We start from the raw sequence: 14096 nt of genomic DNA on the forward strand, positions 1-14096 counted from the left end.
TTATTAGACACTTTAATCCAATCTCCAGAATGTTAGGTTCATTCAATTGACTTTAAGAATTTTTTGGTTTTTCGCTCGACTTTTAATCCCTTAGAATAATCTTGTCTCGGAAACCCGCCCTGGTGTAAATGTAAACATCCAAACCTCCCCCCCCCCCCTCACAAAAAAAAAGAATAAACGACTGATTCCGCCATTGATCTATTCTATCCATCAAAACAGGAAACAGATAATAAATCCACCTACTGTATTTATTTAAATTGTCTGAGATGTCAGTATAGTCCATCAGATGCTTCCATCACTTTTGTAATACGTAATTCTTCCACAAGTGTTTCGTCTGGAATTCAATAAAATGCACGTGAAACTAATTTCTCTGGTGTTGTTATAATAAGTCCATCCACATCCACCCACCCACCACCTCTTATCGATTGATTTAAATTACAAAACAATCCAACTTCCACCTTTGCCTCTCTATCAATTTGATTGGAAATAATTACACTCTTTAGAAGATACACAAATTTAAGCTTCAGTAAAACAAACAATAAAACGGAAATGAGAAAATGATGATACCTCTTAATACGATTTATATTTTTCAGGTGCATTTAATTATGGCTGATTACTTTGATGAACTTGGACACGAGCCGACTGGGCCGAATGGACCTGAGGACTTCGCTAAACATTTCAAGCGTCTTCAGGTTCTTGCTATTATGAATGGCATCGATATTGACATCGAGGTTCCAGAGGCTTCTAAGAAGGCAATTGCAAATCTGCCAGTTCATGAACTTTCCGAAGATGATCCCGAGATGGAGTGTGCCGTTTGTAAGCAACCTGGCGAAAAGGGGGAAAAGTACAAGGTTCTCCCCTGCAAACATGAATTCCATGAAGAATGCATTCTACTTTGGTTAAAGAAGGTTCGTATGTCATATAGTAATTTGAATTCTTACCGCTTCATGGAGACTTTAGAAATATTAAGAACTTTTTTGTTTTTTTTTTACAGGCGAACTCTTGCCCCATGTGTCGTTTTGAACTTGAAACCGATGATCCTGACTACGAGGAGTTACGCAAGTTCCGTCAAAAGGAGCCTGAACGTCGTGAGAGACTAAATGATTTGATGGATTCAATGTTTAGTTAAGCTGATTGAATTTTAAGAAAGATAAGAACATTATTGTCTGAATCTGAAATCTGAATTGGGTTAAAAGAATTAAATAAATAAAAGAAGGGGAAAAGGAACAACTATTTTGAGCTAAGGGAATATCTAAGCGATCTACGAAAGTGAATCAGGTGAAAAATTAGAAATCGCTTCGGTTTTCCCAAGGTTTAAAGTGTTCTATTATTTTTTGATTTAACTGAATAAATGATTTTATTGATCTAAAAAGTATGCAATTACTGTGTGTCCAAAACATATTAGAGCCTTAAAGTATGTCTAAATGATAATTGCAATTCAACACGAAATGGGAATGTTCTACTTCCATATCATTCCCAGTTTTTAAACGAAGTGTAAGTAACAGGGGTGTCTACCAACACAAAACTACTTTTTGTTACCTTTTTATAATGTAAACAAAATTGAGACTGAAATGCAGTTCACACATAAATCCAAATAAATAAAAGGAATTAGTTCGGTACTTAAATAATTTGTCTAACAAAAACGGTAATGACTAAACATCAAATTGTTTAATTTTGATATATTACCATGTTACTAATAACTACAATATACATAAGTGTTTCTAGATTAGTTAAGTTGTAAAAGAATTATTTTTTTACGGAATTGAAATAGAAAAGTTAATTAATTTATTCAAACAAAGGAGTCAGTGTGAAAAAAATGAGTAATCTTAGCGTTATTTTCTCTTTTAACTGCAAAGTGCAGTTCCTCGTCAAAATGTCTCAAAAAATGCTCAATGGCTTTTTCCAATGGGTTGATATCACTTTTTTAAATTCGAAAAATAAACACTTACATTTTTGAAGTAGTTGTTTATTTTCCTATTTTCTATCATAATATCCAAAACCTATGATCCTTTTCTTTAAAAATTAGTTGAAATATTTTTATTTTTTTGTATAAAATTCGAAAAATCTTTATAAGTTGTTACATTTCAAATGTCGTACAAGACTAAATTATTTATGGTAATACTTTTTCAGCACAAAAAAGTAAAATAGTTTGAAAAAAAGTTTTGTTCTTGTAACGAATCTAATGTCTAAAAAATTCTCTATTATCAAGTTTTTGAAATATAAATATAAAATATTAATACAATGTCGAAGATAGGTATTTTTAGATGTAGAAGCCGAACGGCTTATTTGAGAAAGCACTTTTTCATGACAAGAGTTAGTCTTGGAGAATTTGTCAATTCCTCGCAAAAGGCAGTACCCGTGAAAACACTTTAGATTGCATAGGCAGGGGTCGAACGCAAGACCTCTGGCATGACAGTCCAACTCACTAACCATCATGCCACGGGTACTTCACAATTTATTGTTAATAGATTAATTTAAACGGCTATTTCTATATGATTTGACATTCCTGAAACTTTAGTAAATCCTTCAATATAGTGGGATGGATAACGATTGATGGAAATGATTCAAACCACTCTCCAAATCATCAGGCAATCATGTGCATGTCCTTGGTGAATTTATATGCTTAAGTGGTGTTTGAAGTGTGTTTTTTCAACCCTATCAGAAGTTTTAATGGTTGTTGTTTTCTATGGTTTGACAGTTGAGTATATCAACGCCAAAACAAACATATAACATTGATATTGAAAGATAGATAGTATCAGTGATTTCAACATTCGCTAAGTAGGGTAAAAGAACTTATATCTACACTTTTCGGTACGACTGAAGTTGAGATCAAGGATAAACTGATGGGCATTCGATGGATTCGAGTTGAAGACATCTTTATCATTTGAAATAGTAATTTTTTTTTGTAGGAGAAAAGAGTCTCCTTCCAAAAATGCTAACCTTTTCATATATTTTGGGCGTTATCTCGGCCGGATAACTTAAGATTTGTTAGTTTTTAATGATATTTTTTTGGGTAAAACTGTATTTTGGTTTTGTAGCAAATTATTTTTAAACACGTGAAATTATGTTTATGAAAACATCTCACGCAATAAGGAAAAAAAGGTACTTGAGTCCCTTTAATCTCCCTCAAAATGTTTTGCTTTGTTTCAAGTTAAGAGGATTTTTAAAGATTTTTAGGAACATATAAATGAAGTATGTATCATTGGAGCAATTTAATAATAAATACTTATTAAGAAGTAAACTTATTTAAAAATTGTAATCCTTTGACGAAAATTAAGGTCGAGTTATGGATGAAGAAGTTGATGAAGGAGAAAGAGTGATGATGCAGATTTCTCGAACGCTGATGATCCGAACTACGAGCCAAACGAAGCTTTGCTTGACTTACGCGTCCAGCAGGTTGGGTTTAATATGGAGGAAGAAGCTAAAGTGGAACATCAAGGAACTCGCCATGAGGAGGTTGAAGTTGAGGAGAGATAACCCCAATCGAGGAATGCGATATACGAACCGAAATATGAAATTCAATGACATTTGGTGGCCAGATGAAATAGAAAAAAGAAGAGCAAATCGAGATCGAAATGAACGCTTGATTCATGCGGGTGGTACATGTTTGAAGACATTTTCTTTCAAAGCTGATTGTTTCAAGTCATTGTTGACTGCAGCCATTGTGGAAAACATAGTCTTGGAAACAAATAGAAATGCAAAAAGAGTGTATGAAAAAAATCGATTATCAAACGAATCGAAGGTAATGCGTCGGTGGTATGATACAACTGAAGATGAGATCTTTGCCTACATTGCCATACTGCTGTACGCTGGAGCTGAAAAAGCTTATATGGTGTAGAGGCAAAGGATCTTTTCCATGAGAGTAATATGGCCTTTTACCATACAGTTGTGTCTTTAGAGAGGTTTGAGCAAATAAGTAGATTCATTCGATTCGATGACGGAAGAACCCGAACTTTTCGACTCCAAAGTGATAAGCTAGCTGCGTTTAGGCATGTGTGGAATTTGTTTTAAAGTAACTTCATTAGTTTTTATCAACATTCGAAAGAGCTTACCATCGATGAACAACTCGTTGGCACAAGGGGAAGATGCCCATTCAAAATGTACATGCCCAACAAGCCTGGTAAATATGGAGTACAAATATTTTGGATTCTTCAAGGAAAAATATATGTTGGCCAACAACCCCATGAAAATCGATCTGAGGGAATATCTTATCAACTCGTGATGCGATTAGCGGAAAAGTATCTGGACAAGGGTTATAACAGAACAAAGGATAAGGATAATTATTTCACCTCTGTACCATTAGCCCTAAACTTGATGACAAGAAAAACAACAACAGTCGGCACAATAAACCGCAACTACCTAAGATCTTTACACCAGCTGATAAGGATTTCAAAAGGACCAGGGACAAATTTTCTTCAATTTTTTGTTACTCTCAGTGTATTCAATTATGTAGTTATGCAAGAAACACAAAAAAAAATGTACTCATGCTTTCTACAACAAAATAGATGAAGCAACACAAAAACCAGAAGTCATCATAGATTACAACTCGACAAAGGGCGGAGTCAATACTTTGGACCGAATGGTGACTGTAAAAAATGTCCAAGCAAAATAAAACACTATCGAGTGAAATTCAAGACTTTAATTAGAAATTTAGACAAAGTAAATCATAAGAATGGATTGTTACAACTGTGTTTTTAAATGACATGAGTATGAGCTTAAATAGTAGGACATTGTGCATGTATTAGACTGGAGTTTATATATATTTCAACTATTAAAAAAATAGAGAGTTTTGTAAATTATATGTGTACATAGAAAATAAAGATTTCGCCAGTTAATTTTCAACATCCTCGGGGGGCAAGGTTGAACTTCAAGTGGGTAAAGCAACTGAATTGGACGTCGGAACTGTTTTCCATCAGGTAAACGAATTTGACAAGACCTAACCTTCGAGTCTCTTCCTTGGAATGCTTGTTCTATGATGGCCATCTTCCAGTTGATTCGTGGAGATGCTTGGTCGAAGACAAGAACAACGTCTCCTTCTTTTAGGTTGTATCCAGACCCCTTCTTAGGCGAGTTGTGGTAAGAGCGTAAAAGTTGGAGATACTCCGATTGCCATCTTTTTCTCAACTTCTGCGTATATCGCATGCGATGCTTCCAGGTACTTCGTAGTAAGTCCGCATTAGGCTCTCTTTCTGGTGGTTCTGAATTGCACACTCGGGATTCAATCAGAAAGTCAGCTGGCGTTAGTGGAGAGAGATCCAATGGGTCAGTGCTTATATACGTCAGGGGTCGGTTGTTGACGATTTCTTCAGTTTCTGTAACAATTGTTCGAAGCTGTTCAAAATTAAGTTTTGCCTTACCAATAGTGACTTTCATTAGGTTCTTCATAGTCCGGATGAGCCTCTCCCAGAAGCCACCCCACCAAGGGGCACGTTCCACTATGAATCGCCAGCGTATCTTCCTTCTTGAAAGAAACCCTTGAATGACTTCCTCATCCCAAAAACAGTCGGGGCTACGCAGTTCTAGTGCAGCTCTTCGGAAGGTACGAGCATTGTCCGAAAGTATCATCGAAGGTATTCCACGTCTGCCGATGAAACGCCGCAGAGCCATCAAAAAGTTTTCTGTAGATAAACCTCTCGTCACTTCAAGGTGCACCGCACGTACAGCAGAACATGTGAAGATTGCTATGTAAACTTTGGTTGGATTTGAATCATCATCATAGCAGTAGAGTGGGCCTGCAAAATCGACACCCACATTGTCGAATGGCCGTGATAGGGATATCCTCTCGATTGGCAACGGGGCAAAAGTCTGTGATGCTGGTTGGCCCCAAAGCTTTCTGCATACTAGACACTTCTTAATTCGTTTTTTGGAGATTTGGCGTCCTCTTACTATCCAGAATCGCTTTCGAAGTTTCGTTAGGACCGTATTGACTCCTGCATGCATAGTCCGTTCGTGGTAGTCATCGATTAAAAGATCGAGGAGTGGAGAGTGCGATGGAAGTATAATTGGATGCTTTATATCCATTGGTTCGTTTAGTGTTTGCAGACGCCCTCCTAACCTCAGTAAATCGTGGTCGTCTAAGAATGGTGACAGCTCATAGATCTTTGAAGACGTGGTTAAGGCCTTTTTCTTCTGCAAGAGAATTATTTCATTAGAAAAATGTTGACCTTGTACATACCTCAACCAATGGTTTTCAGCTTGGTGGATTTCAGTAGCACATAAAGGTGGTACATCAGCAAACTGCAACACCTTTTCGGGTTTTTGCCTTCTTTTAAAAGCTCTTATTGAGCGGAGGACAAAATCCGTCACTCTGATGAGACGATTCCAGGTACTATAGTTGTCATAGCAAAGAAGTGGATCTTCGGTGAAACCTGTCGATGGAAGCGATTCTGTCAACAGGATAGCAGTGACATCAGGAACTTCGATTTGTGTATCGTCGTTGTCATCAAGCTGTGTATTGTCGCTGTCTTCAAGCCAGATGGGACCTTTAGCCCACAACTCCGACATTTGCAAAATTTTACCACTTACACCTCGAGTGAGGAGATCAGCTGGATTATCTTTTCCCCTACAGTGATTCCACTGCGAAACTGTTGTAAGCCGTCGAATTTCATCAACCCGGTTTTGGACGTAGGGCTGCCAGCGCTGTACATCTCCTTGATTCCAGTTCAGGGCGATATTAGAATCCGTCCAAAGAAAGTATTTGGCGGAAGCAAGCTTAAGACATCTCTGTAGGTACGCATGAAGACGTGCCGCTATAAGGGCGGCTGTTAGCTCCAACTTGGGGAGTGTCAACTCACTAGAACCATCCATCTTTAAAGGAGCAACACGGTTTTTGGCACACAGAAACGAGGTTGTGATTTTTCCGCTGAAGGAAGTACATTTTAAAAATGCCACTGAACCATATGCCTTGGTACTGGCATCTGCAAATATGTGGATTTGGAAAGTTCCTTCACTTAATGGAACAGAAATTGCTGCTCTCGGAAAGGTCATTCCTTTAAGTTCAAGAACTGCCTTCACGCAATCGTTCCATTCAGTAAGTAGGGCTCCGGACAGAACTTCATCCCACAGAAGCTTTTGTTTCCACAGTTTCTGGAAAAGAATCTTTAATTTAACAATTGTTGGACCAAGAATACCTATTGGATCGAATATCCTCGCAATAGCTTGTAGCACATTGCGTTTGGTTCCCTTTGTTGAATCCAAACTAAGGATACTCAGCACAGATTCCATCGGAATAGAGAGTTCATCACTGTATGTGTACCAAGAGACACCCAACACCTTTTGCACAGATGGAGCATTGCTGACATTCATCACATATCGAATCACTTGACTGCTTGAGTTCCATTTGTGTAGATTCAATGAAGCTCTTTTTAATATGTCCACAGCTTCGGAACACATACTGCTTCCTTCTTTTTCAGAATCTGTACTTATGACGAGGTCGTCCATATATATACTTTCCAAAAGTATTGCACAGGTTTCAGGAAAGTCCTTTGCTTCAAGCTTGAGATGGTAGTTGATCGTCGCGCACAACAAAAACGGGCTACAATTCACACCAAACGTCACTCTAGTCATTCGATACTCTGCAAACTTTGGCCTATCACCAGCAGACGTTAATTTGCTTCCAACCATATGAAGCGATGGCTATCACGATCCTCCTCGCTTAAGACAATCTGGAGAAATACCTTCTTGATGTCAGCGACAATGCCATGGAGGCCTAAGCGGAAGTTTAAAAGAATTTTCATAACATCTGGCAGCAAGTTAGCTCCTGTCCAAAGATGATCGTTGAGGGAACCTGTTCCATCGATGTGTGCCGAAGCATCAAACACCACGCGAAGCTTGGTCGTTCCTGCCTCTTTATAAACAGGCTGATGCGGAAGGTAGAAAACTCGTGACTTGTAACACTCTTTTTGACATGATGATATAACTGGCTGAGCAACGCCATCGCAAATTAATTTTCGGATGGCTTCGTCGTAGTTTAACAACTTTGCTGGATCCCTGGACAGACGACGTATAAGAGAGTTCAAACGCTGCAAAGCCTGCCCCTTGTTGTCTTGCAGAATCGAGTCGTAAGCTTTCCATGGCAACTTTGCAACGTAACGCGAACCTTGTCTCGTGATGCATTTGTCGATTAGGTTTTCGTTAAAGTACATGTTTTCATCTTCGTTATTTCGTATTCCAATTGCCTCTAATGACCAGAATTGTGTGAGTTCTTCTGATTTTGCTAATGTCAAATTAATGAGACATCTGGAAGAGAAACAAGAATTTTTATAAGAGGAATCAAGTTCATCACTTACGGCACTGTGAACACCCTGCAATGTCCAGCCAAAAACAGTCTCAACAGCTCTCAGTCGCTTGGTCAGTTGGCGTTGCTTTCCTGTGACAATAGACCAATAATAGTCAGATCCAATTAGTAGACTAAGCCCCTCTTCAAACTCCATGTTGTTGGGCCGAACATCAGACAACTGAATGCCTTCAAAAAGTGGACACTTGGCTTCTGGAACCATCAGCACGTCAACGCAGATTTCAGGCACTACAATTGCCTCTAAGGTGACAAGCACTTCGTGGCTGAATAAGCTTTTTAGATTAATTTTAACTTTATTAAATGTTTTCATCGGCTTTGCTTCTTTACAACCGAACGGTATAACTGATAAGTCGACTGTACCGATTACTTTTAATTTTAATTTCTTTGCAACACTTTCGCGAACATAAGTGTGTTGGCTGCCACCATCTATAATAGCGCGAATTAAAATTTTTGTTTTTGTTGAAGCAACGGCACATCTTACAGTTTTCAAGAGAACACTCTCGGTCGTGTTATGTGAACACACATTCATCGCACTGGTTTTACTTTTGTCATCACTCTCTTGCATTGTTTTCTTATATATAGGATCACACATTGATGACATATGCCTACCTTTGCACTTGTTACACGATAGAAATTTACCGCTTCTGCATTTCTTCGAAGAATGCCCAGCTTTAGCACAACGAAAACACCTGCCGCCACTCCGCAAAATTTGCCTCTTGTTTGCGATCGATATATTGCTGTCACAGTCTTTTGTTTTGTAGTTGTTCATCTTGCAAAAAATGCATGCAACTTCGACTTCATTGACGGTCACCAAACTAGAGGCTGTCGATTGTGCAACGGTTCTAACCTTTGAATTGGTATGTGTAACACCACTTTTTTCTAGCGATTCTAATTCTCTTTTTAAAAATCGCAAAATGTCTTTTACTTCGCCTCCACCAATATGCGATAGAGCAGATCCGTTGTTCGATGAAGTATCATTAGATTCTTCTTCCTTTACAGCACTTTCCTCTTGTCTGTGGTATTCAATGCGAAGGGCAGTTGGCAAGCATCGAAGCAATATGGACCTGAGCATGACGTAATAATTACTTGTTGGCACCTGTAATGCTGTAAGCGAGCGTGTACAACTTACAACAGTCCCATAAAGATTTCGTAACCCAGAGGTATCGTTACGGTCCCGAACTGTAGATAGACTTACTAACTGCTGGATATGATTGTCGATGAGTTTTTCGGTGCTTCCATATCGCTCTTGGAGCAGACCAACAGCCGCTTCGTAGCACTTTTCAGATGGCGTAAAGCCAGAAATAGATTTTTTTGCGTCACCAGTTATCACTGATTCGAGGTAGTTGAATTTTTCTGGAGCAGATAAATTTGTATTTTCGTGAACTGCACTGCGAAATTGCTCCCAAAAAGAGGCAGCCAATCATTAAAATTTCCATCAAAGCGCTTGAGGGGAAGTTTTGGGAGCTTACACCCAGTGTTTCTTGGAGGCGCATTTATGGAAATACTCGTATCTACTCCGCTATTGCAACCCGCGTTTATTTTATTATGCAGCCTACCTAATCTCGCATTTATTCTTGCAAGTGCATTTATGGCCTGGTCCTGATAGTCGACACATTTTTGCAATTCATCTTCTTTGAGAATACTTTTCTGCTTTATTTCCTCGTTAATTGCATTAAGGTTATCATGAGCGGACGTCAATCTTTGAAGATGGGAAACGAGTTCCTCCTCAATTTCACTGAAATTCGGCTCGTTTTCCTCGTTGACACGTGAGCTATCATCTTTAAGAAATTCGAGTGCTGAGTTCACGAGTCTGGTCACTTGACCCCTATAAGCAGCACGTGTTGATAGCTCCATGTTATCTTTTGAGTCGCGATACGAAATACAGTCTAAATTTTTAATGCTGGTTTTTCACCGATAAAGCGTCCCGGGTTTCGGCACCAAATGTAAAAAATGTCCAAGCAAAATAAAACACTATCGAGTGAAATTCAAGACTTTAATTAGAAATTTAGACAAAGTAAATCATAAGAATGGATTGTTACAACTGTGTTTTTAAATGACATGAGTATGAGCTTAAATAGTAGGACATTGTGCATGTATTAGACTGGAGTTTATATATATTTCAACTATTAAAAAAAGAGGGAGTTTTGTAAATGATATGTGTACATAGAAAATAAAGATTTCGCCAGTTAATTTTCAACAGTGACCGTATTCACCTGTAAGCGAAAAACTAACCGTTAGCCGGTAACGGTATTCTGTGATCTGTTGGAATGTTCTGGTGTTCCTGCTTACAGGTTGTTTGACATTTCTCAACGCACATGGTATTTAAGCAAGAAAAGGTCCGATAAGAGAAAAAGGTTTTTGAAAGAACTACCCTTAGAGCTTGCGAACAAGCATTTACAAAATCGTATCGTCAAAACAACGCTTCAAACAAAAGTGAAGACAGCCATGAAACTCATAGGTTACGAGATTCAAACAGTAACTATGTTACCCACATCCAGACTAAATCCTCTAAAACAACGCTGCGAAGTTTGTAAAGTTGTAAAAAAAAGAAAACAAGACTACAGCAGTTTGCGATTTATGCTATACAGCTACATGCACAAAGCACTATGTTAGAGTAGCTATGTGGCTAAAGATGGTCATGGTGATGAAGATGAAGATGGTGGCACTTTTCTACCTTCAACCTCTGCGGGACAATCAACAAAACGGCGAAGAACACACAGTCCAACTTAATCATACACATTTCAATTACACAATTTATTATTATTACACTTGGGCACACAGTTCCCAAGTGCATAATAAGTAGAAATTCTTTAGTGCACGGGTCTATTGTTCAACAATTTTCTAAACAAAAGTTTTATTTATTCATACGCACAAGAAATTGAAATTTAACTAAAACTTTTGAATAATTTAACAAAAATTAAAAAAAAAAAAAAGAAAACGAGTGGAGCCCATCTAAAACTTTCAACATTATTCACTTCAATGTTTCCTGGAATTTTGAAAACCACATCGTGGTTTATGTATTACAGAATTTATCCGCTAAATCGTCCTTAGCCCTGTGTTTCCTTTGAAAACGGCAGTAAATTTCTTCAAATGCTGTGTTGCATCATATTCGAGAGCTGTGACGATTTTTTTGATCCAAGCAAAACAGTCCGCGTAATATGCTGCTGGCTTTAACCAAGTACCCCAGCGAGTTAAAACCAAGTTTAAATGTAAATTCAAAAACACGATTTCAAATTCTGTTTCAAAGAAACTTACAGGTTAGTGTGGCAATGGCAACTTCAATACAATTCTGTTTACTTAGTTTCGTTTGTAAGTCGTTTTAGGCACTTTATCACTGTAATCGTCCACATATTGTTATCAAAATCATCCGAGGTTTAAAAACCAACTACGTAATGAGCCGCACTTCGAAATAATGAGGTAAATTGTTTTTATTGCACCACCAAACTGTCCAAGATTTGTAACTAAAGATTCTCTACGGTCGGTATGCGAAAACGTTGGCATTTCTTTTAATTCTAAACCAATTATTAAATATTCCTTAACAAAATTTTATAACAAAGCAAGAAAACAGCAAGAATGGAAAGGCAAAAAAGGCAAATAAATATTGAAATATGTTTGACGAAAGTCGATTTCATCTTCCGTTTCACAGAAAAAAACGCAAAGTTAGAAAAATCTTATCCCTGCTCATCAGTCAATTATTACAGATTTCTGATGTTTCAATTTTTACTGATGGATAGTTATAACTGAATTGAAACCAATCATTTGATTTTTGTAGCTGTATTTGATAATTTCTGTCATTGAAACAAAATTGTCTAATTAGAATCAAGAAATTTCCGATAGGAATTAAGAATTTGAGGTTAGAAGTACATCATTCAAACTGATAGGTGACAATTCAGAGTAAATTATGGCTGAAACACAAACACGCTTCAGCTTCGGCTTCGCCTGACGTTTACGAGTTCAGCCATAGGAATTCAATGCATGCTATCACAATGGAGCTTCGACCTCACGTTTCGTTTGACAATCGTAAGGAAAAGAACGCAATGTAACGTAATGTGACTCCAAACGGAAGCTCTAGTTCAATTATCTGAACATTTGCTTTGTCTGACAGCTCATCAGATGTAAAAAAATGTCAACAAACAAAATATTTGCTCTTTGGAGGGATGAAATAATAGAAATGTCATTCAAAGCAACCTCGAAGCAGGCCTAACGTAACGCAGACGAAGCCGAAGCTGAAGCGTGTATGTGTTTCAGCCATTACACGCTTTGAGTGGAACGATTATGTTTAGAAATTTGAAATTAACAATCATCTGTTTATTTTAACTGAAAAAAAGTTCAGGGTAATCAAAGTTTTTTAATAGTAAACAAAATTCTACATTTCATTAGCTAAATTTTAATAACAAACTTACAATAGTTAACTTCACAAATTTTGAAGCAAAATTATCAATGACGAAATTTTTTTTTCTTTATCACCAGTCAGTTTACCTTTCAATGATGAACTATAACCTCCAAGAAATTTTCAATAAAACCTAGAACCAAACTGTTAAAAAAATTCTAAGGATTGATTTGGTATTCAAGCGCAATTCGTATTTAAGTTCAAACTTTTTTTTTATTTGTTTCCTTGACTGACTGAACACGCCCAAAACTATTTGTTTAATGGATAGTGAAGAACACTAAGATTTAGGGTAGATGCAAGGTTGAGTTTATGTAAAGTTTCTTTTGTATTTGAATACTAGATAACATTTTCCCGATTCATAAGAAAGGGAGTTTGGTCGAGCTGCAGAATGTGACATATTCTTACGTTTACAATACTTCAATACAATATTCACGCTTACTTTCTTACCTTAGGTGCCGCTACAGTCATGTGTGAACTAGAGCCTCACCCAACAAACTTTTCCATATAACTCGGTCCCTAGTCTCCAGTTTCGCAGTCCAAGGTGGGTGAGGTTACTTTCCACTTCCTCTACTGCGCTGTCATGTGGGTTTGGATTCGAAGACTTTTCGGGCCGGAGCATTGGTTTCCATGCGTTCTACGTGACCCAGCCGTCAAAGTCATTGGACTTTTAACCTTCAGCTCCGTAGCCTTAGCCAGCTACGGAGCTGTACAGCCCGTACAACTCGTCCTCTTTCTTCTCCTCCACTCCCCTTCCATGTATACGGGACCGTAGATCACATGAAGAACTTTTCTCTCAAAACGACCAAAGGTGCTTTCATCCACTTTTGTCGGAGTCCTTGCTTCTGCACCGTATAGCAAAGGGTCTTATATAGCGACACTTTGGTTCTTCGAGAGGGAGCTTTGCCACTCAATTGCTTTCTTAGCTTTGTCTACTATCAATGAACAAATGATCAACTTTTTTAACTAATTAACTGCCCAAGATGGAATTTCCATTATTAGCGTCTCTAAAGCAATACCTTAAAACAAAATTCTGCTTTTTTTCATTAAAAAATCTAATAAACTTATCATAGCTTATAGCTGCTTAACGTAGTTACACAAATAATCCCGTTCGAGTTGTAAATTTGCAACCATTTCTAGCATCCTTTGATGACACTGATTTTGAAGGTCATGTAATTTTTTCAATTGTTTAGCCATTCCTGGAAACTTTTAAATAAGTCGATTATTTTTATTTTTCCCTTTCTCAACCATAATCAAAGGGTGTGTTCAAAAAAATGATATCTCAGAAGTGAATAAAACAAAGTAATGACTTTTAACTGAAAAACTACAAATCCACAAAACGTAATGTAGCTTTAAGCCTAAGTCGTTGGTGCTTACAATTCAAAAAGGCACACGAAAGTTTTCTTATACTTC

General features: G+C 37.5%; 3 protein-coding genes across 3 annotated transcripts; 1 reads left to right on the forward strand and 2 right to left on the reverse strand.

The window, feature by feature from the left end:
* Positions 1-593: 593 nt before the first annotated feature.
* LOC129940616 (E3 ubiquitin-protein ligase RNF181 homolog) lies at positions 594-1375 on the forward strand. The gene is made up of 2 exons (XM_056049006.1): positions 594-908; positions 995-1375. Exons 1-2 carry the CDS (start codon positions 606-608, stop codon positions 1127-1129), a joined length of 438 nt encoding a protein of 145 aa, XP_055904981.1. The 5' UTR covers positions 594-605; the 3' UTR covers positions 1130-1375.
* A 3255-nt stretch (positions 1376-4630) lies between these two features.
* On the reverse strand, positions 4631-7440 carry LOC129953937 (uncharacterized). The gene is made up of 2 exons (XM_056067493.1): positions 4942-7440; positions 4631-4636 (listed from the first exon to the last, which is right to left on the reverse strand). The coding sequence occupies exons 1-2, from the start codon at positions 7438-7440 to the stop codon at positions 4631-4633; spliced, it is 2505 nt and encodes an 834-aa protein (XP_055923468.1).
* A 164-nt stretch (positions 7441-7604) lies between these two features.
* On the reverse strand, positions 7605-10150 carry LOC129953942 (uncharacterized). Its single transcript, XM_056067502.1, has 2 exons — positions 9853-10150; positions 7605-9649 (listed from the first exon to the last, which is right to left on the reverse strand). The coding sequence occupies exons 1-2, from the start codon at positions 10148-10150 to the stop codon at positions 7605-7607; spliced, it is 2343 nt and encodes a 780-aa protein (XP_055923477.1).
* Between the last annotated feature and the right edge of the window lie 3946 nt (positions 10151-14096).

Source organism: Eupeodes corollae, chromosome 1 (genome assembly GCF_945859685.1).
Source record: "Eupeodes corollae chromosome 1, idEupCoro1.1, whole genome shotgun sequence".
Lineage (NCBI taxonomy): Eukaryota > Metazoa > Arthropoda > Insecta > Diptera > Syrphidae > Eupeodes > Eupeodes corollae.

Coding starts and splice junctions, on each gene's coding strand:
- LOC129953942 (XM_056067502.1), bottom strand. CDS start 10,150: ATGGAGCTATCAACACGTGCTGCTTATAGGGGTCAAGTGACCAGACTC. Junction 9,650..9,852: donor AAGAATAAATGCGAGATTAG/GTAGGCTGCATA, acceptor TATCTGCTCCAG/AAAAATTCAACTACCTCGAA.
- LOC129953937 (XM_056067493.1), bottom strand. CDS start 7,440: ATGGACGACCTCGTCATAAGTACAGATTCTGAAAAAGAAGGAAGCAGT.
- LOC129940616 (XM_056049006.1), top strand. CDS start 606: ATGGCTGATTACTTTGATGAACTTGGACACGAGCCGACTGGGCCGAAT. Junction 909..994: donor TTCTACTTTGGTTAAAGAAG/GTTCGTATGTCA, acceptor TTTTTTTTACAG/GCGAACTCTTGCCCCATGTG.